Source organism: Dendrobates tinctorius, unplaced genomic scaffold, assembly GCF_039654945.1.
Source record: "Dendrobates tinctorius isolate UK_male_01 unplaced genomic scaffold, ASM3965494v1 ptg000308l, whole genome shotgun sequence".
NCBI classification, from domain to species: Eukaryota; Metazoa; Chordata; class Amphibia; order Anura; family Dendrobatidae; genus Dendrobates; species Dendrobates tinctorius.
Genome location: NW_027361975.1, coordinates 1,019,538 through 1,046,162, shown reverse-complemented (window position 1 = coordinate 1,046,162; position 26,625 = coordinate 1,019,538). Strand labels below are relative to the sequence as shown.

Below are 26,625 nucleotides of genomic sequence, written 5' to 3'. Positions count from 1 at the left end.
ACGTTTTTTAAAGAGGTGGATTCTAATAGTTATGTACAATTTAAGAGTGGACACTACAAAAAATGGCTTTTTAATATTCCTCACAATCAGTTCCAAAGGATAAGAAAGAACTGCACTAATGATGAGGATTTTAACACACAATCCGAGGTCCTGAGGGAAAGGTTCCTTGCTCAGAGGTATCCCAAAAAACTCATTAGTTCTACATGTGATAATGTTTTAAAAATTTTAACCAGAATATTCTCCTCAGCAAATCTCTGACTAAACAAAAGAAAGATGATGCTGAACTTTTTAGAACAAATTTTATTACAACATTCAGTTCACAACAGAACAGGATAAGAGATGTTCTAAATAATTTATGGCCCATCATTAAGAAGAACCCGATACTTAATGGGGTCCTTCCAGACAAACCTGCTATCATCTTCCGAAAGGCCAGGTCATTAAAGAATATTCTGGCTCCAGGTAGACTTCTACCCCAGAAGCCTACTACCCATACCATTTCATCACCAGGGATTTATAAGTGTCACCGTCCTAATTGTGTTTGCTGTCATACCATTTCACACTGCACGTCTGTGTTTGTCCACCCCATTACACTTGAAAAATTTCCCCTCAAATTCCACCTCACTTGTCATTCCTCTCATGTTATATATGTCATTTCCTGTCCTTGTCCCAGATTGTATGTAGGTCGCACTACACAAGCACTACATTGTCGCATGAATTCACACTGTCACAATATCAAAATAGGCTTCCAAAAACATGGACTTTCACGACACTTTGACACCACACATTCCAGAGATTTCAGTAAAGCCACCATTTATCCCATTGATCACATACCAGACCACATCCCCAATAGGTTTCAATCACTATGCAGAAAGGAAGCTTTTTGGATCTACAAACTCAAATCTATTGAGCCCAATGGTCTTAATATCATCAATGATGTTTTTTATTGATTTTATTTTGACCTTGTGTTTTAATTCCTTTATATCATCATCTTCGTTTTTAAAGAAAAAAAATTTTTTATGCATTTTTTTATTTTTTTATTAACACTTAATTTTTAACCATTTTTATATCACCTATTCCAGAGAGTTTCTTCTTGTTGTTCTTCTCTTTTCTCCACCTAGAAAAAAGATATTTGAGACTTGTTTTAGCTATTTACACATGATTTTAACCATTTTCTCCTTACTTTCCAGTTTCACATGTAGCATAGTGGACTAATACCATGAGTTATATCCTCTGAGGCAAGTTCTAATCCACCCCAGGGCTCGAGAGCCATTTTTTTAATCTTTTACCTCGTGATCCCCCCCGTGTCTTTTTATTTTTTAATTACGTTTTTTATACCAACACTCTTTTTATGGCATTTTAAACATAATTTTTAATATGGTTGTAATAAAGTTTTATTACCCCTGAAATGATCTTCTGTAACATGCCCTGATGAAGTGAGCTGGGACTGGCTCAGGAGACGCGTTGGCAATAAAGATACCTTGAATTCTACCACAGCAGCGCAGTCTCTTATTGCACTACCAGCCTTCTCTTTGAATGTACGGATCTTGGCACCCCTGTCATAGATTATTTTCTGGGCTCCCTGAGCCTGCATCATGTGCTCTTTTACGATGGGCATAATGGCCGCAATACGGTCCTGCATTTGTGTTACATGATCTATCACTGTTTTAAACAGAGTGACCTGACCCTCCCAGGTTTCTTTTGTGATGTCTAACAGTCCGCGGGGACGTTGGGCGTACAATAACTCGAAAGGCGAGAACCCGGTGGAAGACTGGGGCACTTCCCTGATGGCAAAAAGCAAATACAGATAGTCCCAGTTTTTCCCATCCTTGTCTATCGCTTTTCTCAGCATCTGCTTCAAAGTTTTATTGAACCGTTCAACCAGCCCGTCTGTTTGAGGGTGATATACGGACGTGCGTAACGGTTCAATTTGTAGTAGCCTGCAGAGCTCCCTCATTACCCTTGACATAAAGGGAGTCCCCTGGTCGGTAAGTATCTGTTTTGGAATACCGACCCGACTAAACACATGCACCAGTTCCTTGGCAATCGTCTTGGTGACCGTGTTACGCAAAGGGATGGCCTCCGAGTAACGAGTGGCATAATCCATGATTACCAGGATATGTTGGTGTCCACCTGCAGACCGTGGAAGGGGCCCCACTAAATCCATCCCAATCCTCTCAAACGGGACATCAATAATAGGTAGGGGTACCATAGGGCTACAGAACCGGGGTTTAGGCGCAGAGGCTTGGCAGTTAGGACAAGACTCACAATATACACGAACATCATGATGCATGCCTGGCCAAACAAAACAGTGTAAGATCCTTTCGGTGGTTTTCTGGACTCCCAAGTGACCTCCCATCACATGTCCGTGAGCCAGGTCCAGCACTTTCCGCCGGTAGGGTTTTGACACGACTAATCGTTGCACCGTGTCTTCCCCCTTTTTCTCTATCTGATATAACAACCAAATCATTCTCCAGGACCATATAAGGATATGCCAGCCTAGTGCCAGGTTCTACGGGTACCCCATTTATCACTTTTACATTTGTCCTAGCCTGAGAAAGGGTAGGATCCTTTATTTGCTCGCTTTGGAAGTCATCTTTCTGGACTTCCAAATCCGGCAAACGGGGAGGTGGACAGCTGCCTGCCCCCTCCGTATCCCCTGCCATGACCGAAAACGGGAACTGAAGGTCATTTCCAGTAGACTCGTCACAAGAGTCTTCCTGGGGAACCCCCTCCAGGGGTTCGGGACTCACCCGCGCCATGGGAGAGGAATCACGTACACTGTTCCCCTGGGGCATCAATTGATTCTCCCACAATTGCCACAAGTGGGGGAAATCCCGGCCCAAGATCACATCACGCAACAATGTGGCGACGAGTCCCACTTTATGTTGCACCGTCCCATAGGAAGTAGAAATGCATACGACCGCGGTGAGGTACGAACAGGTGTCTCCATGCACACATGTTACAGAAAATCTGTCTAATGGTCCAGTCGGGGCTGACACCAGACTGGCCTTCACCAGAGTCACCACACTTCCCGAGTCCACCAATGCCACCACCTTTTCCCCATCCACCGATACATCACACGTGTTTTTCCACCTTACTTTGACCGGCATTCACACTCACTATCTGGGCAACCATAGACATGCGTTTTTTAGAGTCTGTGACGTCGCACTGCATGGGTTCAGTAGTGACCGGACAGTTCGCAGCGATGTGGCCCATCTCTTGGCAGCGAAAACACCTAACGGGCCCCTTGCCTAGACCAAAGTTCGTTACTCTTGGCCTCACCGTGCGAGCAGTCCCGTTTTCCTCCCCCATTGTCTTAGGGATTTTTCCTTCTCCCCTACTCCTGGGAACAGTCTTACCAGTTCCACGTGGAGATGATGAAGACGGAGGTGGGGTAGCGTAGTCTCTGAGTCCTTCCGCCACGGAGTAATGCTTAACCATATCCACCAGTTGATCTGCCGTCGTAGGATTTCCATGGCTTACCCACTTCCTCAGGGCCGGCGGTAGAGCTCTCAGGTACTTGTCCAGGACGACTCTCTGGATGATCTCTGGCGCCGTCAGCACCTCAGGTTGCAGCCACTTTTTCGTCAGGTGAATCAGGTCGAACATCTGTGACCGCGGTGGTTTATCCAGCTGATAAGTCCATTGATGCACTCTTTGTGCAGGGACAGCGGTCGTCACCCCCAGCCGGGCCAAGATCTCAGCTTTCAGTTTGTCAAAGTCCTGCGCGGCTTCAGGTTCTAAGTCATAAGCAGCCTTTTGGGCCTCACCGGAAAGAAACGGGGCAATCAGGCCGGCCCAGCGGGCCTTCGGCCATTTTTCCCGCACCGCCATCCGTTCAAACGTGGTCAGGTATGCCTCGACGTCATCTTCGGTCATCTTCTGCCAGTACCAACTCACGTGAATCACTCTCGACTCAGCTTCCGGGTTAACCTCAGGTAAGGTCGCCAGGCGCTGCGCCACCTGCTGGAGAAGCGATCGAGGGTTTAGCATGAAACCCAGGTGCACTGCCGGGATTCTGTCATAAGTGAAGCTGGATCAGGTTTATTTCAGGTAAAAGCAAAACATACAGGAAATAAAACAAATCCTTGCCTGCCCGGCACTAACTAACACACCATCTGGCATCCTTTTATATCCGCTTCCCATTACTCAGTCACCAGGTGAGATACTGACCAGACTAGGCCACATATGAAAGGTATCTGGGCGAGATATACCTGCCCTCATCCACTATTCCTCCATGATTCTCACACAGGGTACAGCGTTCCTGAGCGAACTTTCCCTGGCTCCGTAGTAGCAGTTCCAGGCGCTAGAGGGGCACGCTTCTTGTGTCTCAGAAGCAATGTCCTGTGACCTCATGCTAGCGCTCATCTAGCCGTAGCCTGTGAGGTTTAACTGGTTTCAGCATAGGTTTCTGCGGACTCTGTGCAGTAACAGCCCGTTTCCTATCACACTGCCTCAGTGGTGACCCACCGGTGTCAAACAAGCACTTTACTACTCGCCGTCCGTTGTTGTATAGCAGCAGTATACCATCTCTGCACAGTGGACCCCGGGTAGTGATCGCACCCTTTCATAATTTATACTTGGTGCGATCCACAAGCCCTAACATTATCATAGCGCCAGGGTCTGGCTAGCATGACGGACGAACAGCGTCTGCAGAGATATGTCCAGCAGCAGGAGGGCAGATTGTCAGCTCTCAAGCGGTCAGCCTCAGCTGCGGATGTCACTGCAGTCGCTGTACAGGCAGCTGCAGAGGCTGTTACCTGCGCCTCCACGTCCATTCCTGCCCCGATGTCCCGTCTCCCACTGCCTGATAAGTTCTCAGGTGACAGCGCCTCCTGCAGGGGTTTCGTGAGCCAGTGCTCTATTCAGCTTGGAGTTGCTGGCTACGAGATTCCCTTCAGAATGGGCTAAGGTGGGATTCATTATCTCCCTCCTGTTGGGCAGGGCTCTGGAATGGGCCACTCCACTGTGGGAGCGTGGTGACCCCGTGATACAGCGTGCCTCCCAGTTTCTGGTATCTCTAAAACAGGTCTTTCTGGGGCCACGGGTCACACATTATACCGCACTTCTATTGTTGGCACTGGTACAGGGAACCTTCTCGGTCAGCAATTAAGCCATCCGTTTCCGGACACTGGCTTCCGAGTTGGAATGGCCAGACAAGGTGATTATACCAGTGCTCTGGAGGGGTTTGGCGGAGCACGTCAAGGTCGCTCTGGCCACCAGGGAGGTTCCCGTTACTCTGGAGGAGCTTATTACCATCTCCACCAGCATAGACCTCCGTTTCACGGAGCATGGGTTGGAGCACTCCCAGTCCAGATCGAGTGTTAGATTGGCTCCCACTTTCGCTAAACCTCTGGAACCTCCCGAATGGGTGATCGAGCCTCCTGAGGCCATGGAGGTGTCTCGCACGGGCTCCAAGTCCCGCTCGGTGTGCATCCCCGTGCTCTGTTTCCAGTGTTGACAGCCTGGTCACTTGGCTAACATATGCCCACTGCGGTCCGGAAACGCCTCGTCTAGTGGTAATTGGAGGAGAATTCTAGACTGGAGCAAGTCCTATGAGGGTAGATGCGTGAGGGAATGCATACAGGTAGCTTCCACTGAGGTCCCCGTGGATCTTTCCTCGCTCCATCGGCAGTACGCAGACGTATTCTCCAAAAAGGCGGCGGAGACTCTTCTGCCGCATCGCTACTATGACTGTCCTATAGACCTCTTGCCGGATGCGGAGCCTCCTCGGGGTCGTGTGTACCCCCTGTCTCTCCCGGAGACGGAGGCCATGTCACAATACATCAGGGAGAATCTGGCAAGAGGGTTTATAAGGAAGTCGGTGTCGCCAGCAGGGGTGGGATTCTTCTTCGTGCAGAAGAAGAATGGAGAACTTCGTCCTTGTATTGATTACAGGGGTCTTAACGCCATAACTGTTAAGAACAAATACCCTCTGCCCCTGATATCTGAGCTGTTTGATAGGTTGCGTGGAGCAAGGATTTTCTCCAAATTAGATCTACGAGGGGCCTATAACCTGATACGTATTCGTGCTGGGGACGAATGGAAGATGGCCTTTAACAGCAGGGATGGCCACTATGAGTATCTGGTCATGCCCCAGCCGTCTTCCAAGACTTTGTAATGATGTCTTCTGAGATACGCTCTCCACCTCAGTGGTGGGCTATCTGGACGACATCCTTGTCTTCTCTCCAGATTTGGACTCCCACCAGAGAGACGTTTGCAAGGTCTTGGACCGCTTGCGAGCGAATTCCCTCTACGCCAAGTTGGAGAAGTGCCAGTTTGAGCAGGAGTCCTTGCCTTTCCTGGGCTATATCATCTCGGCCCAGGGATTGGCTATGGATTCTGCCAAATTGCAGGCGGTGATGGACTGGCGAGAACCCCACTCCCTTAAGGCGGTGCAGCGCTTTTTGGGGTTCGTTAACTATTATTATCGCCAGTTCATTCCTCACTTTTCCACCTTGGTGGCTCCCTTAGTCGTCCTCACCAAGAAGGGAGCCAATCCTAAGGTTTGGCCGGAACAGGTCTCCAAGGCCTTCTCCACCATCAAGACCCATTTTGCTGGCGCTCCCATCCCCCATCGTCCCGATGTGGATAAACCATTTATCCTGGAGGTAGATGCCTCGTCCGTCGGTGCCGGAGCAGTCCTTTATCAGAAGGACGCTCAAGGTCGGAAGCATCCCTGCTTCTTTTTCTCTAAGACCTTTTCACTGGTGGAGAGGAACTATTCCATCAGGGACAGGGAGTTGCTGGCAATGAAGTTGACCTTTTCTGAGTGGAGACATCTCCTGGAGGGAGCGCGGTTTCCCTTCCAGGTGTACACGGACCATAAAAACCTGGTATATCTCCAAACGGCCCAGCGACTGAATTCTGGCCAGGCCAGATGGTCGCTGTTTTTCACCCGCTTCCGTTTCACCCTGCATTATCTGTCCTGTGAGAGGAACATCCAGGCCGATGCTCTCTCGCTCCGTGGTGTCGTTGGAGGAGACTGAGCCTCAGCTAATCATCCCATCGGAGAGCTTGAGGACTGTGGCTCTGGTCGCTCTTGAATCGGTGCCCCCGGGCAAGACCTTTGTCCCCGCCCATCTGCAACCAGAAGTTCTCTTTTGGGCCCACATGTCTAGGGTGGGAAGCCACTTTGGGACGAAGCGGAAAACCAAACTCTTGGCGAGAACATATTGGTGGCCACATATGGCCCGGGATGTGGGAGATTACATTCGGGCATGCGTCTCCTGCGCCCAGAACAGGCCTTCTCGTCAGAGGCCTGCCGGGCTACTTTACCCTCTGCCGGTGGTGGACAGACCTTGGGAGATGGTCGGCATGGACTTTGTGGTCGGTCTGCCCAAGTCCAGTGGCAGCACGGTCATCTGGGTTGTCACCGATCATTTTTCTAAAATGGTGCACCTGGTGCCACTCTCGTGGCTACCTTCTGCACGGGGCCTGGCAGCGTTGTTCATAAAACACGTATTTCGCTTGCATGGTATGCCAGACAAGATAGTCAGTGACCGGGGTCCCCAGTTTGCATCTCGGTTTTGGAGGGAGCTCTGCAGTCTGCTCAGCATTGAGCTAAATTTCTCTTCGGCCTATCACCCCGAGACAAACAGATTGGTTGAGAGAGCTAACCAGACCCTGGTCACATACCTGCTACGTTTTGTCTCGGCCAGGCAGGATGACTGGGCATCCTTGCTACCATGGGTGGAATTTGCCTTGAACAATGCAGTGGCCGATTCCACCGGTCAGACTCCATTCCTCCTTAACTACGGCCAGCATCCGCGTGTCCCTGTCCCGATTCCCGTGTTGTCCAATGATTCCAGGGTGGCAGACAGGGCGGTGGAAGCGCGTGACATTTGGGACCGCACTCAGGATGCCATCCGGGCCTCAGAGAATGAGGGCTTCTGCCGACACGCACCGGCGCCCTGCTCCAACTTTTGCTCCTGGCGACTTAGTGTGGCTCTCCGCCCGTAATATCTGACTGCGGGTTGAGTCCACCAAGTTTGCACCTCCCTACATTGGCCCCTTCAATGTCCTTGAGCAGATCAATCCAGTGGTCTACCGCCACACTTTGCTATCTCTGACACCTTCCATGTGTCCCTCCTTAAGCCTGTTCACATGTCCCGGTTGTCCGAGTCATCTGCCAGGACATCAGACCTCTATTCGGATGAGTTTGAGGTCAATGCCATCGTGGGATGCAGGGTGGTGCGTGGTAAAAAGTTTTATTTGGTGGACTGGAAGGGTCATGGTCCAGAGGCTCGTACCTGGGAGCCAGTGGAGAACATCCACGCTCCGCTCCTTATTGCAGCATTTGAGCGTAGCGAGGCTCAGAGAGGAGGGCGCCTTAGGAGGGGGGTAATGTTAGGCGTCGGGTTCCTGCCGCTGCACAGCAGGAATCCCGAGCTTTGCCTTCGGCGGTCTCCAATTCTTCTCCGGCAGCAGTGGAGCCTGCTCAGAGCGGTAAGCTAATGCTTGCTGCACCCTGTGACGTTTAACAGGGTACAGCGTTCCTGAGGGAACTTTCCCTGGCTACGCAGTAGCGGTTCCAGGCGCTAGCGGGTCTAGAGGGGCACGCTTCTCGTGTCTCAGAAGCAGTGTCCTGTGCTCCTCTAGTCGTAGCCTGTGAGGTTTAACAGGCTTCAGCATAGGTTTCTGCGGACTGTGCAGTAACAGAGCCCGTTTCCTATCACACCGGCTCAGTGGTTCCCCGCGGGTGTCAAACGAGCACTTTACTACTCGCCGTCCATTGTTGTATAGCAGCAGTATACTGTTATGAATGGGTCACCAAGGAGGATAGCAGGCCCAGGCAAAGCCACAGAAAACCAGAGAGGTTGGTAACTAAGCCGATTGCAGACCCCTGATCCTATCCACACAACTAGCAGTAGCCGTGGAGCGTATCTACGATGATCCTAGACGCCTCGGCACAGCCGGAGAGCTAACTAAGCCTAAAGCAAGAAAGGGGAAATCTAAACTGCCCCAGAGCAGACCCCAAAGGAATAGATAGCCCCCAAACATATATTGTCGGCGAGACAAGATGAAAACACAAACGCAGGCAGGAAAATAGACTGAGCAAATGATGGGGCCCACACTGACCAGACAGGACAGGAAAGTTAAGACACTGTCTGCAATCACGCAAAAAACCCTGCAAAAAGTCCAACACCTCTGATGCACAAAAAACACTGAAGTCGCACGACTTCGCCCCCACTATATCAGCACTCTGGTATATTCTGAAAGCAAAGCAAAAAGAGACCAATATAACAGGGGACAAAACAAACTGGCACATGAAGTAACATATGGCCGGTGATTCAGCACAGCCCCAGCCGGACCTGGCTGACCCGCACAAAGCAGAGATAGACAAAACCAGATCAAATGCAAACAGAATAGCAAATGAACCACTTAGCTGAACCATGCAGGGACAGAGCAGGAGACATCAGAAGGCACAGGAAGAAAGTCACCAGCAGGGATAGAGGGAGTCGGCTGTCTTAAATCCCAATCTGAAACCCCAGATCTCCAATCGTCATCCTCATTATCAGGTGGCCAGCCTCTGTCAATCAGATCAGCTCCACCACCTCCAGTAACCACCAGAGGGAGCCCAGAAAGAGAACTCGCAACCCATCTGACCAGCTCCACTACCTTCAGTAATAACCAGAGGGAGGCCAGAAAGAGAATTCACAACACTATACCATCTCTGCATGGTGGACCCTGGGTTGTGATCGCACCCTTTCATAATTTATATTTGGTGCGATCCACAAGCCCTAACAGGGGCTGGCCTAGATCACACACCAGCACACAGAGGCTGGATGGAACACACCATTACACAGGAACTAAAGGCCACACACCAACATACAGAGGCTGGAGGCAACACACCAAGACACAGGGACTGGAGACCACACACCAGCACACAGGCTGTATGGAACACATCAACATACAAGGACTGGAAGCCACACACCAACACACATGGGTTGGAGGCCACACACCAACACACAGGGGCTGGAGAGGCTACATACCACAGGGACTGGATACCACACACCATCACAAAGGAGTTGGTGGCCTCACACCAACTGGGCTGGTGACCACACACCAACACACACAGGCTGAAGGCCACTCAACAGCACACCGAACTGGACTGGAAGTCACATATCAACATACAGAGGCTGGAAGCCACATACTGACACACATGGCCTGGAGCCCACAAACCAACATACAGGGGGGCCTTGAGCCAACCCACCAAGACACAAGGGCTGGAGACCACACACCAATTTACACAGGGGCTGGCCTGGAAAACACAGAAGGGCTGGAGGCTACACAACAATACACAGGGACTGGAGGCAACACGCCAACACACAGAGGCTAAAGACCACACCAACCAACACATAGGGGCTGACCTTGAGAACACACAAGTGCTGGAAGCCACACAACAACACACAGGGGCTAGAGTCAACACACCAATATAAAGCTACACACCAACCAACACACAAGGGCTAGAGACCACACACCAACACACAGGGCTGGAACACACCAACACATACAGGGGCTGGAGGCCACACACCAATGCACAGGGGCTGGATGAAACACCAACATACAGGGGCAGGTGGCCACATGCCAACACACATGGGCTGGAGGCCACTCTACAGCACACCCAACTGGGCCACACACAACACCACACAGGGGCTGGAAGGAACACATGTTGCAACATACATGGGCTGGATGGAACACATCAACAAATGGGGGCTGGAGGCAATACACCAACACCCATAGCCTGGAGACCGCACATCAACACACAGGGGGTGGATACACTACATACCAACTTGACACAGGAGCTGGAGGCTTATGCCTAGCCCACCCAGAGGCACCTGCTTTAAGCCTAGCCAGGCCCTGTTGGACCTTTCTTATGCCTAGAAGACAAACTGGCAGAACACTAGCAGTGCACAACCGAACACAGGTACTACAGAACACTAAACTGGAAATTAGCAACAGGAAACACTTGTTGCTCCAGCGCCCTCTCTATGGCAGAGGGGCCAGAAATAGTACACACTATAAAACCATTGGATAGAAGCATATTCAAAAAATGCGTGGTCTCTTTAAGAGACCGGGAGAGCGTGCACATCCTCAGCGTCATCCCTGGAGATCTGCTGGCCGCGTGCCAGGAAGCAGGAGAGATATCAGGAGCCAAGGTTGAGCAGCAGGGGGCCCGAGTAAGAGTGGGGACTCAGCAGAGGTACGGTACGGATGTTACGCAGACAGCTTTGATAGTGCCAAGTGGTTGCACAAAAAGCACCCACAATGGCAAGTAAATTGTCTGAAAGTTTTTACTGGACACCTAAGGCTGTGTGCCCACGTAGCGTTTAAGCGTTTCTGCAGCGCTTTTAGACAAGCGATTCTGCTGCAGAAACGCTTAAGAAAAGCATCAAATTGCTTATTAATGAAAAACGCACATGTTGTGCCAATGGTGCGTTTTAAACCGCTGCGGAAACGCTTAGCGATTAAAAACGCAGCATGTTCATTAATTTTGCGGAATCGCACGCGAGTCCACATACCATCAATTATATGGGCAAAAACGCTTAGGAAAACGCATGCAAAAACGCTTGACAAACGCTTACAAAAGCGCGTAAAAAAAACGCATGCATTTTCCCGGGAGCAGGATGTGCGATTCTGCTCAGGTTTATTCTGCTTCAGAATCGCTACGTGGGCACATAGCCTAACAGTCATTAACCCCTTTCTGCCATGAGACGTACTATCCCGTCCATGTGCCCTGGTACTTAATTTCCCAGGGACGGGATAGTACGTCATGGCATTTAATGCGACATCGCGACTTAAGTCGCGATGATCGCCTTACAATTCCGACGCCATCGTACCTTATTGTAGATGGCCTCGGCATCCTGGGATCTGTCGCCGCCCTCCCTTCCTCCCAAGTGCTGTGATTGGCTGTTGAAATCGAAATAGCCAATCACAGCGCTTCTTATTGTTTCAGCCAATCGGCGCAGCTGAAACAATGATGTCCTAGGCTACGATCGAGTACTGATGTTGCCAGGCACCGGCAAAACCCCCCCGGATTGGCGCGATCGCCGATCGTACTAATCGCAGGTCACAGCGGCGCTATAGCGCCGCTCTGCCCTGCCAGTATCGGTCCAGATCGGTGCTGTATTAGCACCGATCCTAGGCAGGGACCTGATACAGGCCCAGCAGGGCCTGCAGGACTGGTTGGCACGATCGATTAGATCGGTGATCGCGCCAACCACAGGGCACAGCTGTGGTCACTCTGTGACCGCTCTGTGCCCTGCTGATGAACTGGGCATGACCTGCCTTTGAATTGGAGCTGTGAGCTCCGATCCTAGGCGGTTGTCATGGTGACCAGGCAGTGCAGGGATTGGTGGATCGATGTTATCATTCAATCCCACCAATGACAGGTCACAGCAGCGGTGACCGCTTTGTGACCTGTCCCTGACCTGCCTGTGACCTGTATGACAGCTCTGCAGGGGGTCCTCACACTAGCTGAGGATTCCCTAGAGAGCGGTCATATGTCTGGATCTCCTGGTGTGCTGGGTATTGTGGTACCACAGCAGCTTGTAGCATCACAATACCTGCTAAAGAAAGAAGAAAGAAAACCCTACAACTATTGCCTGATCCCCGATCCCTGCCCCATCTAGCTTCACCCCCCAATCTAGCTTCATCTCCCCAATCCCCCCTTCCCCCTCTTTTTACCCCCTCCACCCCCCCCTTTGCGCCACCTCCGTGCGCACATTTAGTAGCCGCCGAGCGTTGATTGGTGACGCAGTTGCTTTTTTTCCCTAAGCCCCCTTTGCGCCAGCTCCATATTCGCATCCTACAGCCGCCAAACTTTGATAACTGACATAGTTCACTTATCATAGCTTGTGCATGCTGATTTCCTTTTTTTCCACCCCCCCTTTGCGCCACCTGACTACAAGCGTAAGTGCCCTGTCCGATCTCTCTTCATCCCCACCCTTCCCCCTTTTTACCCCCCTCAATCCCCCTTTGCGCCGCCTCTGTGCGCACATTTAGCAGCCCCCTTTACGCCACTCCGTATTCGCATCCCACAGCCGCCAAACTGTGATAAGTGACATAGTTCACTTATCATAGCTTGTGCCTGCTGATTTCCTTTTTTTTCACCCCCCTTTGCGTCACCTAACTACAAGCGTAAGTGCTAATCCCTGATCCCTGTCCGATCTCTCTTCATCCCCCCTTCCCCCTCTTTTTACCCCCTCCATCCCCCTTTGCGCCGCCTCTGTGCGCACATTTAGTAGCCCCCTTAGCGCCAACTCCTTATTCGCATCCACAGCCGTCAAACTGTGATAAGTGACATAGTTCACTTATCAGAGCTTGTGCCTGCTGATTTCCTTTTTTTCACCCCCCCTTGCACCACACCTGTACGCACACCCAGCAGCTGCCACTGAACTTTGATAAGTGACGCCGTTCACTTATCAGAGCTAGGGCCTGCTGTTTTAGACTTTTCTTTCACAGGTATTTTTCTCCCCATTTCCTTTTAGCTTTTTCTTTACAGGATAGTGTGCACCAATCACTAGCCCCCCACACATACACAGTTATAAATAAAGTACACCCAAGCACCACTTTCACAAAAAATGTCCCGCCCATCGCGTTCGTCCCAACAGCGCTATTCAATGGAGGAGGCATATTCTTACCTTGCCTCCGACACTGATAGAGAGGACGAGGATCCGACTTTTATTTTTCGGATTCTTCATCCTCTTCCTCCTCCTCCTCCTCATCTTCCTCCTTGGGTCCTGCGGAACCGCCACGCAGACGCTCCAGGACAGAAGATAAGGCAGCGCCCACCATGCCCGAAGCGGATTCAGTAGACCCTGTATGGACTTCGCCCCTCGAAAATTACGAGCCACTGATTCCTGATTTTGTGGCAGAATCAGGAATCAAGTTTGACACCACCGGCCTCACAGAAATAGACGTTTTCAAAGTCTTTTTTCTGAGGATTTTGTTAACCTCATGGTGGAGCAAACTAATTTTTGGCGGAAAACCCACGTTCATCATATTCCAACTGGTCTCCTGTTGACGCAGTTGAAATGATGCAGTTTTGGGGCCTGGTCCTCCACATGGGGATATTGAAGAAGCCGGAAATTCTGCAATATTGGAGTGTTGATATTTTATACAACACTCCAGTGTTCCGAATGGTCATGGTCCGGACGCGTTTTGAGGCCATCCACAAGTTTCTGCATTATACCGATAATGCACAGTGTCCCGCACAAGATGACCCCAACTTTGACCGTCTGTTCAAAGTTCGGCCAGTCATCGAACACTTCAAACAAAAAGTTTGCTGAAGTGTATGTGCCCCAAAGGGAGATCAGCGTGGATGAGTCCTTGGTCCATTTCAAGGGAAGGTTCGGATTCCGTCAATACCTGCCCAGCAAGAGGGCCAGGTACGGAATCAAACTCTACAAACTTTGTGAGAGTACCTCAGGGTACACTCACAGGTTTAGAGTCTACGAAGGAAAGGACACCAGGATTGAACCCCCTGAGTGTCCTCCTGTCCTGGGAGTGAGTGGGAAAATTGTGTGGGATTTGGTTCACCCACTGCTGGATAAAGGTTATCACCTCTACACGGATAACTTTTATACCAGCATCCCACTCTACAAATCCCTCTCTGCACGAGGTACCGCAGCCTGCGGTACTGTCCGCAAAAATCAGAGAGGCCTTCCGAAGACACTACTTGGGCAGATGCTCATAAAAGGTGAGAGCAGAGCCCAATGTAGCGACCACCTACTTGTGGTCAAGTACAAGGACAAGAGGGATGTCCATCTCTTGACCACCATACACGGTGATGGCAGCACCCTCTGCACTGTACGGGGTACCTCCACACAGGTCAGCAAACCGACCTGTGTTGTGGGGTACAACAAAAATATGGGGGGCGTTGATCTCTCCGATCAATACCTCCAACTGCACAATGCTCTCAGAAAGGCCAGGGCTGGTACAAAAAGCTGGCCGTGCACATCGTACAAATGGCAATGCTCAACGCATTCCTGCTGTCACAATGTGCATGTCACTCACACTGATACGTCGTACCTTCATTTCCAGCCAGGAGGTAGTGGTTATGGCCCTGATGTTTGGCGCTCAGGAACGAGCGGGTCCCAGTACTTCCGGAACTGAAGGTGCTCGTATCGTACCAGGTCAGCATTTTCCGGGGGGTGGTCCCGCCAACTGGTAGAAAAGGTAAGCCGCAAAAAAGGTGCCAAGTGTGTTACAAAAAAGGGAATACGCAAGGACACCATTTACCAGTGTGACACCTGCCCCGAAAAACCTGGCCTGTGTATGAAGGATTGCTTCAAATTGTACCACACCTCCATGCACTACTAATTTACATTAGTTTAGTTGGGGGCACATCTAGATTTGTTCTTTGGGGGTCTAGTATACAAAATGATGTCACATGTGGGGTTTTTTCCTGTTTAGGCACATCAGGGGCTCTGCAAACGGAACATGACGCCAGCAGACCCATCAAAGTCTGCATTCCAAAACGTCACTACTTCCCTTTCGAGCCCCGACATGTGCCTAAACAGTTTTTTCCCCACATGTGGGGTACCAGCGTACTCAGGTCAAATTGGACAACGTCTTTTGTGGTCCAATTTCTCCTGTTACTCTCGAGAAAAATAAAAATTGGGGGCAAAATCATTTATGTGGAAACAAAATAGGATTTTATATTTTCACGCCCGGGCATTATAAGCTTTAGCGAAACACTTGGGGGTTCAAAGTGCTCACCACACATCTAGATAAGTTCCTTAGGGGGTCTAGTTTCCAAAATGGGGTCACTTGTGGGGGGTTTCCACTGTTTAGGTACATCAGGGGCTCTGCAAACGGAACATGACACCCGCACCCCATTTCATCAAAGTCTGCATTCCAAAACGTCATTACTTCCCTTTCGAGCCCTGCCGTGTGCCCAAACAGTGTTTCTCCCCCACATATGGGGTATTAGCGCACACAGGACAAATTGGACAACAACTTTTGGGGTCCAATTTCTCCTGATACTCTTGGGAAAATAACAAATTGGGGACTAAGAGATCATTTTTGTGGAAAAAAAAAATGATTACTTTTTTTCCACGCCCGGGCATTATAAGCTATAGCGAAACACTTGGGGGTTCAAAGTGCTCACCACACATCTAGATAAGTTCCTTAGGGGGTCTAGTTTCCAAAATGGGGTCACTTGAGGGGGGTTTCCACTGTTTAGGCATATCATGGGCTCTCGAAACGGAACATGGCATCCGATTTCAATTTCAGCCAATTTTAGGTTGAAAATGTCAAACGGCGCTCTTTCCCTTCTGAGCCCTGCCATGCGCCGAAACTGTGGTTCCTCCCCACATATGGGGTATCAGCGTACTCAGGACAAATTGGACAACAACTTTTGGGGTCCAATTTCTCCTCTTACCCTTGGGAAAAAAAAAATGTTGCTAAAAGATCATTTTTGTGACTAAAAAAGTTAAATGCTCATTTTTTCCTTCCACGTTGCTTCTGCTCCTGTGAAACACCTGAAGGGTTAATAATCTTCTTGAATGTAGTTTTGAGTAGCTTGAGGGGTGCAGTTTTTAGAATGGTGACACTTTTGGGTATTTTCTGCCATATAGACCCCTCAAAGTGACTTTGAATGTGAGGTGGTCCCTAAAAAAAAAAAAAAAATGGTATTGTAAATTTTGTTGTAAAAATGAGAAATCGCTGGTCAACTTTTAACCCTTATAACTTCCTAATAAAAAAAAATTTTGTTTCCAAAATTGTGCTGATGTAAAGTAGACATGTGGGAAATGTGATTTAGTAATTACTTTGTGTCACATATTTCTCCATTTTAAGGGCATAAAAATTCAAAGTTTGAAAATTGCAATATTTTCAAAAATGTTTCCATATTTCCTTTTTTTTCACAATTAAACGCAAGTTATATCAATGATATTTTACCACTAACATGAAGTACAATATGTCACGAGAAAACTTTCTCAGAATCGCCTAGATCCGTTGAAGCGTTCCCGAGTTATTATCTCATAAAGGGACAGTAGTCAGAATTGTAAAAAATGGCCCGGTCATTAACGTGCAAACCACCCTTGGGGCTTAAGGGGTTAAACAACATGGTTACACAAATTTTTTTTTTGCGGCAAACATCCATGTACAGCATGTAGATATACCAAGCTATAGCACTAGGTCGACATCCCTGCGTGGTCCCCATTCCCTCTCTGCGGCAGGGGTGCAGACATACTCACCACCCCAGTAGCGTCCTCGCTTCTTATCTCCTGTGCACGCTGCACAGGCTTCTGGTGGCACACCTAATGCGTGCACTCATGTTCTTAGAAAACGTCCCCAGCCAATAGCTGGGAGGCATTTAGTATAAAAGGCACCCTCCCAATTAGGAAGGTCCCTGAGCAACCCCTTTAGTTTCCCTACATTGTGAATTGTGTGTGTACAACTGTATGCTGTCATGTCCCTCTTCCCATCTAGTTAAAGTTAGATTTTTATCCTGTCCTTGTATGCCTGTATGGTAGGGAAAAAAGTATTTAGTCAGCCACCAATTGTGCAAGTTCTCCCACTTAAAAAGATGAGAGAAGCCTGTAGTTACATTAACCCCTTACCTACAATTGACGTAATATTCCGTCCATGTGACCATGGACCTAATTACCATGGACGGAATATTACGTCATCGCGATCAGCGGCGCCCACGTGGTGAGCGCCGCTGATCGCGGCCGAGTGTCAGCTAATTATCATAGCTGACAACCGGCACAATGTGTCAGGGGCGGTCAAGGACCGCCCCCGACACGTTAACCCCTTGCACACCGCGATCAAACACGATCGCGGTGTACCGGGGGTTAAAGGGAAGCATCGGCAGGGAGGGGGCTCCCTCCTTGCTTCCCTGAGCCCCCCACGGCAGCACAATGTGCAGCGCTGCTGCGGAGGGCTCCCTTCCTGCAGGTCCCCGGATCCAATATTGCGACGGAGACCTCCGGGGGCCTGCAGGAAGCTGGCTTCCTCAGTGCCTGCAAAGCGCAGGCATGAGGAAGCCTGTGCAGTGCCTGTGACAGATCGCTGATCTGTCACAGTGATCTGTGATGTGACAGATCAGCGATCTGTCACAGGACAGTTATGTCCCCCCTGGGACATTGTAATAAAGTAAAAAAAAAATTAAAAAAAAAAAAAGTAAAAATAATAAAAAAAAAAATTAAAAAAAAAAAAAAAAATCGCTAAATAAATTTAAAAAAAAATAAATATTCCCCAATAAATTCATTTTTTGGAAATAAAAAAAACACAACAATAAAAGTACACATATTTGGTATCGCCGCGTCCATAACGACCCGCCCTATAAAACTGTCCCAATAGTTAACCCCTTAAGCGAATCCCTTAAAAAATAAAAAACAAAGCAAAAAAAATGATTTATCATACCGCCGAACAAAAAGTGCAATAACGCGCGATCAAAAAGACGCATATAAATATCCATGGTACCGCTGAAAACGTCATCTTGTCCCGCAAAAAACGAGCTGCCATACAGCATCATCAGCGAAAAAATAAAAAAGTTATAGCTCGCAGAATAAAGTGATGCAAAATGTATTATTTTTTATATAAAATTGTTTTCATTGCATAAAAGCGCCAAAACATAAAAAAACGACCTAAATGAGGTATCGCTGTAACCGTACTGACTCGAAGAATAAAACCGCCTTATAAATTTTACAGCACCCGGAACGGCGTAAACGCACCACCCAAAAGAAATTCATGAAACGCTGGTTTTTGTTCATTCTGCGTCCCAAAAAACGAAATAAAAAGCGATCAAAAAATGTCACATGCCCGAACATGATACCAATAAAAGCATAAACTCGTCCCGCAAAAAATAAGACGACTCGGTGGGTCAAAATATGGAAAAATTATAGCTCTCAATATGTGGTGATGCAAAAACTATTTTTACAATAAAAAGCGTCTTTATTACGGCAGCGACAGCTGCCAAACATAAAAACCGCCATAAATAGTAGATCAAACCCCCCGTTATCACCCCCTTAGTTAGGGAAAAATAATAAAATTAAAAAAATGTATTTATTTCCATTTTCACATTAGGGTTAGGGCTAGGGTTAGGGATAGGGTTAGGGCTAGAATTGGGGGTTTCCACTATTTGCGCACATCAGGTGCTCTCCAAATGCAACATGGCGTCTGATTTCAATTCCAGCCTATTCTGCGTTGAAAAAGTCAAATGGTGCTCCTTCCCTTCCAAGCTCTGCCATGCACCCAAACAGTGTTTTACCCCCTCATATGGGGTACCAGCCTACTCAGGACAATTTGCAAAACAACTTTTGGGGTCCTATTTCTTCTGTTGCCCTTAGGAAAATAAAAATTTTGGGGCAAAAATATCATTTTTGTGGAAAAAAATGTTTTTGTTATTTTCACGCCTGGGCGTTATAAACTTCTGTGAAGCACTTGGGGGTTCAAAGTTCTCACCACACATCTAGATAAGTTCCTTGGGGGGTCTAGTTTCCAAAATGGGGTCATATGTGGGGGGTTTCCACTGTTTTGGTACATCAGGGGCTTTCCAAACGCGACATGGTGTCCGATCTTAATTCCAGCCAAAAAAGTCAAATTGCGCCGCTTGCCTTCCGAGCTCTTCCATGTGCCCAAATAGTCATTTACACCCACATATGGGGTATCAGCGTACTCAGGACAAATTGCACAATAACTTTTAGGGTCCTGTTACCCTTGGGGAAATAAAAATTGGGGGTGAAAAGATCATTTTGTGGAAAAAATACGATTTTTTAATTGTACCGCTGTACATTATAAACTTCTGTGAAGCCCTTGTGGGTTCAAAGTTCTCACCACATATCTAGATAAGTTCCTTAGGGGGTCTAGTTTCAAAAATGGGGTCACTTGTGGGGTTTCCACTGTTTAGGTACATCAGGGGCTCTCCAAACGCGACATGGCGTCCGATCAGAATTCCAGCCAATTTTGCATTGAAAAAGTCAAACGGCGCTCCTTCCCTTCTGAGCTCTGCCATGCGCGGAAACAGTGGTTCCCCCCCACATATCAGGTATCAGTGTGCTCAGGACAAATTGCACAATAATTTTTGCAGTCCAATTTCTCCTGTTACACTTGGTAAAATAAAAAAAATTGAACCTGAAGTAATTTTTTTTGTGAAAAAAAGTTAAATGTTAATTTTTTTTTTAAATATTCAAAAAATTCCTGTGACGCACCTGAAGGGTTAATAAACTCCTTGAATGTGGTTTTAAGCACCTTAAGGGGTGCAGTTTTTAGAATGGTGTCACTTTTGGGTATTTTCTATCATATAGACCCCTCAAAGTGGCTTCAAATGTGATGTGGTCCGTAAAAATAAAATGGTGTTGCAAAAATGAGAGATCGCTGGTCAACTTTTAACCCTTATATCTTACTAACAAATAAAAATTTTGGTTCCAAAATTGTGCTGATGTAAAGTAAACATGTGGCAAATGTTACTTATTAACTTTTTTGTGTGCCATATCTCTGTGATTTAAGGGCATAAAAATTCAAAGTTGGAAAATTGCGGAATTTTCAAAATTTTCGCCAAATTTCCGTTTTTCTCACAAATAAACGCAAGTTATATGAATGAAATTTTACCACTAACATGAAGTACAATATGTCACGAGAAAACAATGTCAGAATTCAGAGTTATTACCTCATAAAGGGACAGTGGTCAGAATTGTAAAAATTGGCCCGGTAGTTAACGTGCAAACCACCCTTGGTAGTGAAGGGGTTAATTATGACACAGACCATGTTGTCTATTTGATCAGCTGTACAGAGTATAAGATAATGTATGTAGGTGCACAACCAGACCACTAAACAGACATACAGTGGGGAAAATATGTATTTGATACACTGCCAATTTTAAATGGTTTACCACCTTCAAAGAATGGAGAGGTCTGTAATTTTTATCGTAGGTACACTTCAACTGTGAGAGACAATCTAAAAATAAAAACCAGAAAATTACACTATGATTTTTACATAGTTAAATTGCATTTTATTGCATGAAATAAGTATTTGATCACCTACCAAGCAGTAATAATTCAGACTCTCAGACCTGTTAGTTTTTCTATAAGAAGCCCTCCTACTCTGCACGGATTATCTGTATTAACTGCACCTGTTTGAACTCGTTACCTGTATAAAAGACACTTGTCTACACACTCAATCACACTCCAAACTCTCCACGATGACCAAGACCAAACAGCTGTCAAAGGACACCAGAGCCAAAATTGTAGATCTGCACAAGGCTGGGATAGGTTACAGGACAAGAGGCAAGTAGCTTGGCGAGAAGACAACAACTGTTGGCACAATTATTAGTAAATGGGAGAAAAACGATGACTGTCAATTTTCCTCAGTCTGGGGCTCTATGCAAGATCTCGCCTCATGGGGAAAGGATGATAATAAGAAAGGTCAGGAATCAGTTCAGAATTACATAGGAGGATCTGGTCAATGACGTGAAGCGAGCTAGGACCGCATTCTCAAACATTACCAGATCATACTTTGACGTCATGGATTAAAATCCTGCAGGGCACGCAATGTTCCCCTGCTCACACTAGCACATGTCCAGGCCCATTTGAAGTTTGCCAATGACCATCTGGATGATCCAGAGGAGGAATGGGAGAAGGTTATGTGGCACGTGGTCAGATGAGACAAAAATAGAACTTTTTGGTATTAACTCCACTCGCCATGTTTGGAAGAAGGATGAGTACAACCCCAAGAATACCATTGCAACCATGAAGCATGGTGGGGGAAACATCATACTTTGGGGGTGCTTTTATGCAAAGGGGACAGGACAACTGCACCGTATTGAAGGAAGGATGGGGTTCATGTATCGCAAGATTTTGGCCAAGAACCTCCTTTCCTCAACAAGAGCATTGAAGATGGGTCGTGGCTGGGTCTTCCAGCATGACAATGACCCAAAACACACAGCCAGGGAAACCAAGGAGTGGCTCCGTAACAAGTATTTCAAGGTCCTGGAGTCTCCAGGCCTGAACCCAATAAAAAAATCTTTGGAGGGAGCGGAAACTCAAAGTTGCCCAGTGGCAGCCCCGAAACCTCACAGATCTGAAGAACATCTGTGTGGAGAAGTGGGCCAAAATCCCTGCTGGGAGTGTGCAAACTTGGTCAAGAACTCAAGAACTACAGGAAATGTCTAAACTCTAATTGCAAACAAAGTATTATGTACCAAATATTAAGTTCTGTTTTCTTCCCGTATCAAATATTTAATAAAATGCAAGTTAATTATCCTAGAGGAGGTGACTGACAATACCAATTACTTACCAGAGAAGCATTCTAGATTTTCTGCTTGGATACTAGAACTCAGAAGGTTATCAATTTATACAGAGACATGAGGTTTCATTATTGACAAGGGACCCCCTCTTCTCCCTTGACTTTCAACGCCGAAAATGGCAGTTATATGCAAGTATGACCAGACAACCCCTTTTAAGTTAGTTTTTTAGGTGAACATTGGATGCAATAATGAATAGCTGCTAACCACTCAAAATGTGTAGGCTCTGTAGCTCATTTGTATGTTGTTACTCTACTACAAAGTATTTTTATTCAATAAAGAAGATTTTATGCTCTAGTCCTGTGGCTGGACTTGACTGATTTTTGAACAAAAAAAAAAAAAAAAAAATTCCTCTACAGGTCAGATCGAGTTCTTTGGCAAATTGTATCCGTTTCAGTACATGTCTTTTTTTAACATTTTTTAACAGTGTGACTTATCAGGGACTTTTTGCTAAGAGACTAGCTTCACACAGGCATCTTCTAACTGTCACAGTACTCACAGATAACTTGAGACTGTCTTTAGTCATTCTGGAGCTGATCATTGGCTAAGCCTTTGACATTTTGTCTACTATTAAATCCATTCGAATGGTAGTCTTCCATTTTCTTCCACATCTCTCTGGTTTGACTTTCCATTTTAAAACATTGGAGATCACTTTAGCTGAACAGCCTATAGTTGTCTACACTTCCTTATAAGCTATACCCTCTCCAATCAACGTTTTAATCAAAGTACGCTGATCTTCTGAACAATGTCTCCAATGACCCATATTTCTCAGGCTTTCAAGGAAAAATGCATGTATAACATGTCCTGGCTTCACCCTGAAATACGGGCCACTTGGTTCACACCTGTGTCTTCACAGAAGGATTGACCTCACTATTTGATCTCCACACTGCTATTATTTTGAGCACACCTCCTTTAAATTAATTCTAATACACAAACTCAAAAACCTGTAGATTATGAATGCTGAGTCTGGTGGGTTTCTTAGAATCTACTGCACCAACTGGTGAATTGTTTGACATGTGGTAATATAATTAATACCCAAAACAGTGATTAATCTAGTCATATTGGACAGCTATTATTTTGAACACTACTGTATAATCATCTGACCCATAGACAACATTGATACAAATATATAAATACTCATATACCTGTTGGTACAGAAAAATAGAAAACTTTATTATGCAAAAAACAATTAACGAGCACAAAATACAGACCAATAAAAATGCAGGGATACAAAGGCTGTGTACAATAAGCCAATAAAAGATACAAGTTAAAGTAGGGGCCAAACGATGTGGCCAAAATACCGCCTACCAACCGTGATGGCCAATTGATACACGATTTTGTTTCACAAGTGGGAGGCCATTGGTCCACCAAGGATGGGCAGAGCTTTGTCCGCATTAATGCCGCACCTTCTGAGCCCACTCTTTGATACGTAGCAGAGCACATAAATACAGTAACACATTTGGGGCTAAACCCTCACTGCCACATCTACTATATAATCATCTAATTCTGTCTGTCCCTCTGTTTGTAACAGAAATCCCGTGTTGTTGATTGGGTGCGACCATTCAGCGACAGGCGCAGTCTGGCCGCGAATTGGTGCAGAATTCGAACGACACACGCCACTGTCGGGAGATCCGCGGCGCTAGCAGCAACCTGCCGTGGTTTTATTCTTAAATCTTCATAAATAAACTACATACATATTCTAGAATACCCGATGCGTTAGAATCGCGCCACCATCTAGTAAATCATAAGCATGCCACAGGCACGGCACAGATAAATGTAATCACTATGTAACAAAATTAAGAAACTCTAGTGGATGGGAGGATCTGTAAATCACCAATGGTAATAATATGACCCTGATTCACGTTGCTGCAGATGTCCCACTTCAAGGCGGATTTCTAATACAGCTTCTTTAGGACAGAATGATTTACGTTAGAATGATTGGAGCAAATCCATCCTCATCTAATAACATTTGATCCACTCTTCAATCAGACATTTATTGAGCTCTCAACCAAAATCTAACAAGTCAATTTGATCTCAAAAAGAAAGAAAAAACACAACAAAGTTACCAGGTGGTCCATCATCATTGGTTTAGGCTTCTCTACTGCTTCAGCATACAAAAATACCAAAGGGCACCTAAAAATGGAGCATGTGTTTTCACACAAAAGGGCAAGAGATATCTAGGATGCTGTACAGTTTTTTTGACAAACTTGCGTTGTCGTACTGAACATATATCTATATTTCCACCCTCAATTTTTTTGAGACATTAGTATGCAAATTCTGTGCAAATTATTTTCTTCAGGACATGTATCTCAAGACAGAGTTCCAAATCCCCTGCACAAATACACAGATAAGATATTGCTATTCAGATACAAGAGAATGGAGAACTATAATGTCGGAAACAGATTTCCATAGGGACACCATGACCTCCTTTGAATATACTGGACTGTATGTCTCAATAAAAATCCAGTTTCTTTTGTCCTCCTCATTTTATAAATGTTCTACTCTGGAACCATTGTGGAATGAGTGAAACAGAAAAGATGGGGGGAGTAGTTATGCTGCGCCAACTTTACTTATGTAGGGTAACTCCTTGCATCAGTGTTGTTGCAGTTGCCATGGATACTCTACACCTCTACAATTTCCAATGCCCTCTCCTGCTCCTATTCTGTGAACCTGTGAGAGAAAGCAACAAGATTGGCAAGATCAAACTGATTTTTACATGAGCACTGGTTATTTTGAGCACTAATACTTTATATACAATAGTGCTTCTAACAAAATTAGAATATCAAAAAGTTAATTTCAGGTCTTCAATACAAAACGTGAAACTCATCTATTTATATAATAAATGCGCTAAGCAGCTTCCGGGTTGTAACAACTTCCGTCCAGTTGTAACTGGTGACGTCACAGCACACCTCTTGCCATGATAACCCTCAACACACACTCTTCTCACCTTTCACCATCTCCACTCACTCTTTCACTCCACATACGACCCTTTCTCTCACTCCGTCTCTCATACTCACGCCGTCATCGTCGCTGCTCCATGATCCCCGACATCTTCTTCCGCCGGCGCCATCCTGGATCCAGACGTTGTCCACGCCGGCGACGCCATCTTGAGTATCGTGAAATCCCGCGATACTCAAAATGGCGTCGCCGCAAGAACAGGTCGCTGGCGTGGACGACGTCGGGATCCAAAATGGCGTCGGCGAAATCTTTAATTATTTTAAAATCCGAAATGTTGGCCTACTGAAATGTATGTTCAGTAAATGCACTCAATACTTGGTTGGGGCTCCTTATGCATCAATTACTGCATCAATGCGGTATGGAAGCGATCAGCCTGTGGCACTGCTGAGGTGATATGGAAGCCCAGATTGCTTTGATAGCAGCCTTCAGCTCGTCTTCATTGTTGGGTCTCATCTTCCTCTTGACAATACCCTATAGATTCTCTATGGGGTTAGGGTCAGGTGAGTTTGCTGGCCAAGCACAATGATACTGTTGTTTTTAAACCAGGTATTGGTACTTTTGGCAGGTACCAAGTCATGCTGGAGAATTAAATTTCCATCTCCAAAAAGCTTGCCAGCAGAGGGAAGAATGAAGTGTTCTAAAATTTCCTGGTAAACGGCTGCACTGACTTTGGTCTTGATAAAACACAGTGGACCTACACCAGCAGATGACATGGCTCCCCTAATCATCACCGATTGTGGAAGCTTCAAACTAGACTACAACCAGTGTGGATTGTCTGTCTCTCCACTCTTCCTCCAGACTCTGGGACATTGATTTCCAAATGAAATGCAAAATTGACTTTCATCCGAAAACACCACCTTGGACCACTGAGCAACAGTCCAGTTCTTTTTCTCCTTGGCCCAGGAAAGACACTTCTGGCATTGTCTATTGGTCATGAGTGGCTTGACACAAGGAATGCGATACTTGCAGCCCGTGTCCTGGATACGTCTGTGTGTGGTGGCTCTTGAAGCTATGACTCCAGCCGCAGTCCACTCCTTGTGAATTTCCTTCAAATTTTTGAGTGGCCTTTTCTTAACAATCCTTTCAAGGCTGCAGTTATCCCTATTGCTTGTGCACTTTTCCTTCCACTCAATTTTCCATTAATATGCTTGGATACATCACTCTGAACAGCCAGCTTCTTTAGCAATGACCGTTTGTGGCTTACTCTTCTTGTGGAGTCTGTCAATGACTGCATTCTGAACATCTGTCAAGTCAGCAGTCTTCCCCACGATTGTGGAGCCTACTGAAACAGACTAAAGGACCTTTTTAAATGCTTAGGAAGCCTTTGCAGGTGTTTTTTTTTTTGTTAATTATTCTAATTTACTGAGAATGACTCGGGTTTTCATTGGCTGTAAGCCATAATCATCAACATT

At 46.7% G+C, this 26,625-nt stretch overlaps 1 protein-coding gene across 4 annotated transcripts in view; it reads right to left on the bottom strand.

Moving 5' to 3' along the window:
* Nucleotides 1-289: 289 nt before the first annotated feature.
* LOC141073605 (oocyte zinc finger protein XlCOF7.1-like) overlaps nt 290-26,625 on the bottom strand; it is a 91,702-nt gene continuing 65,366 nt past the window's right edge. For 3 of the 4 annotated variants that reach the window (XR_012227016.1, XR_012227017.1, XM_073560900.1), the window contains exon 6: nt 23,408-24,925. Coding sequence is in view for 2 of the 4 variants with exons in the window: in XM_073560900.1 (XP_073417001.1) it covers nt 24,885-24,925 (41 nt within the window). In the remaining 2 variants the exon portion in view is untranslated. Of the gene's footprint in view, nt 1,115-23,407; nt 24,926-26,625 lie in introns of those variants that run through there. The other variant, XM_073560899.1, reaches the window with a different exon arrangement.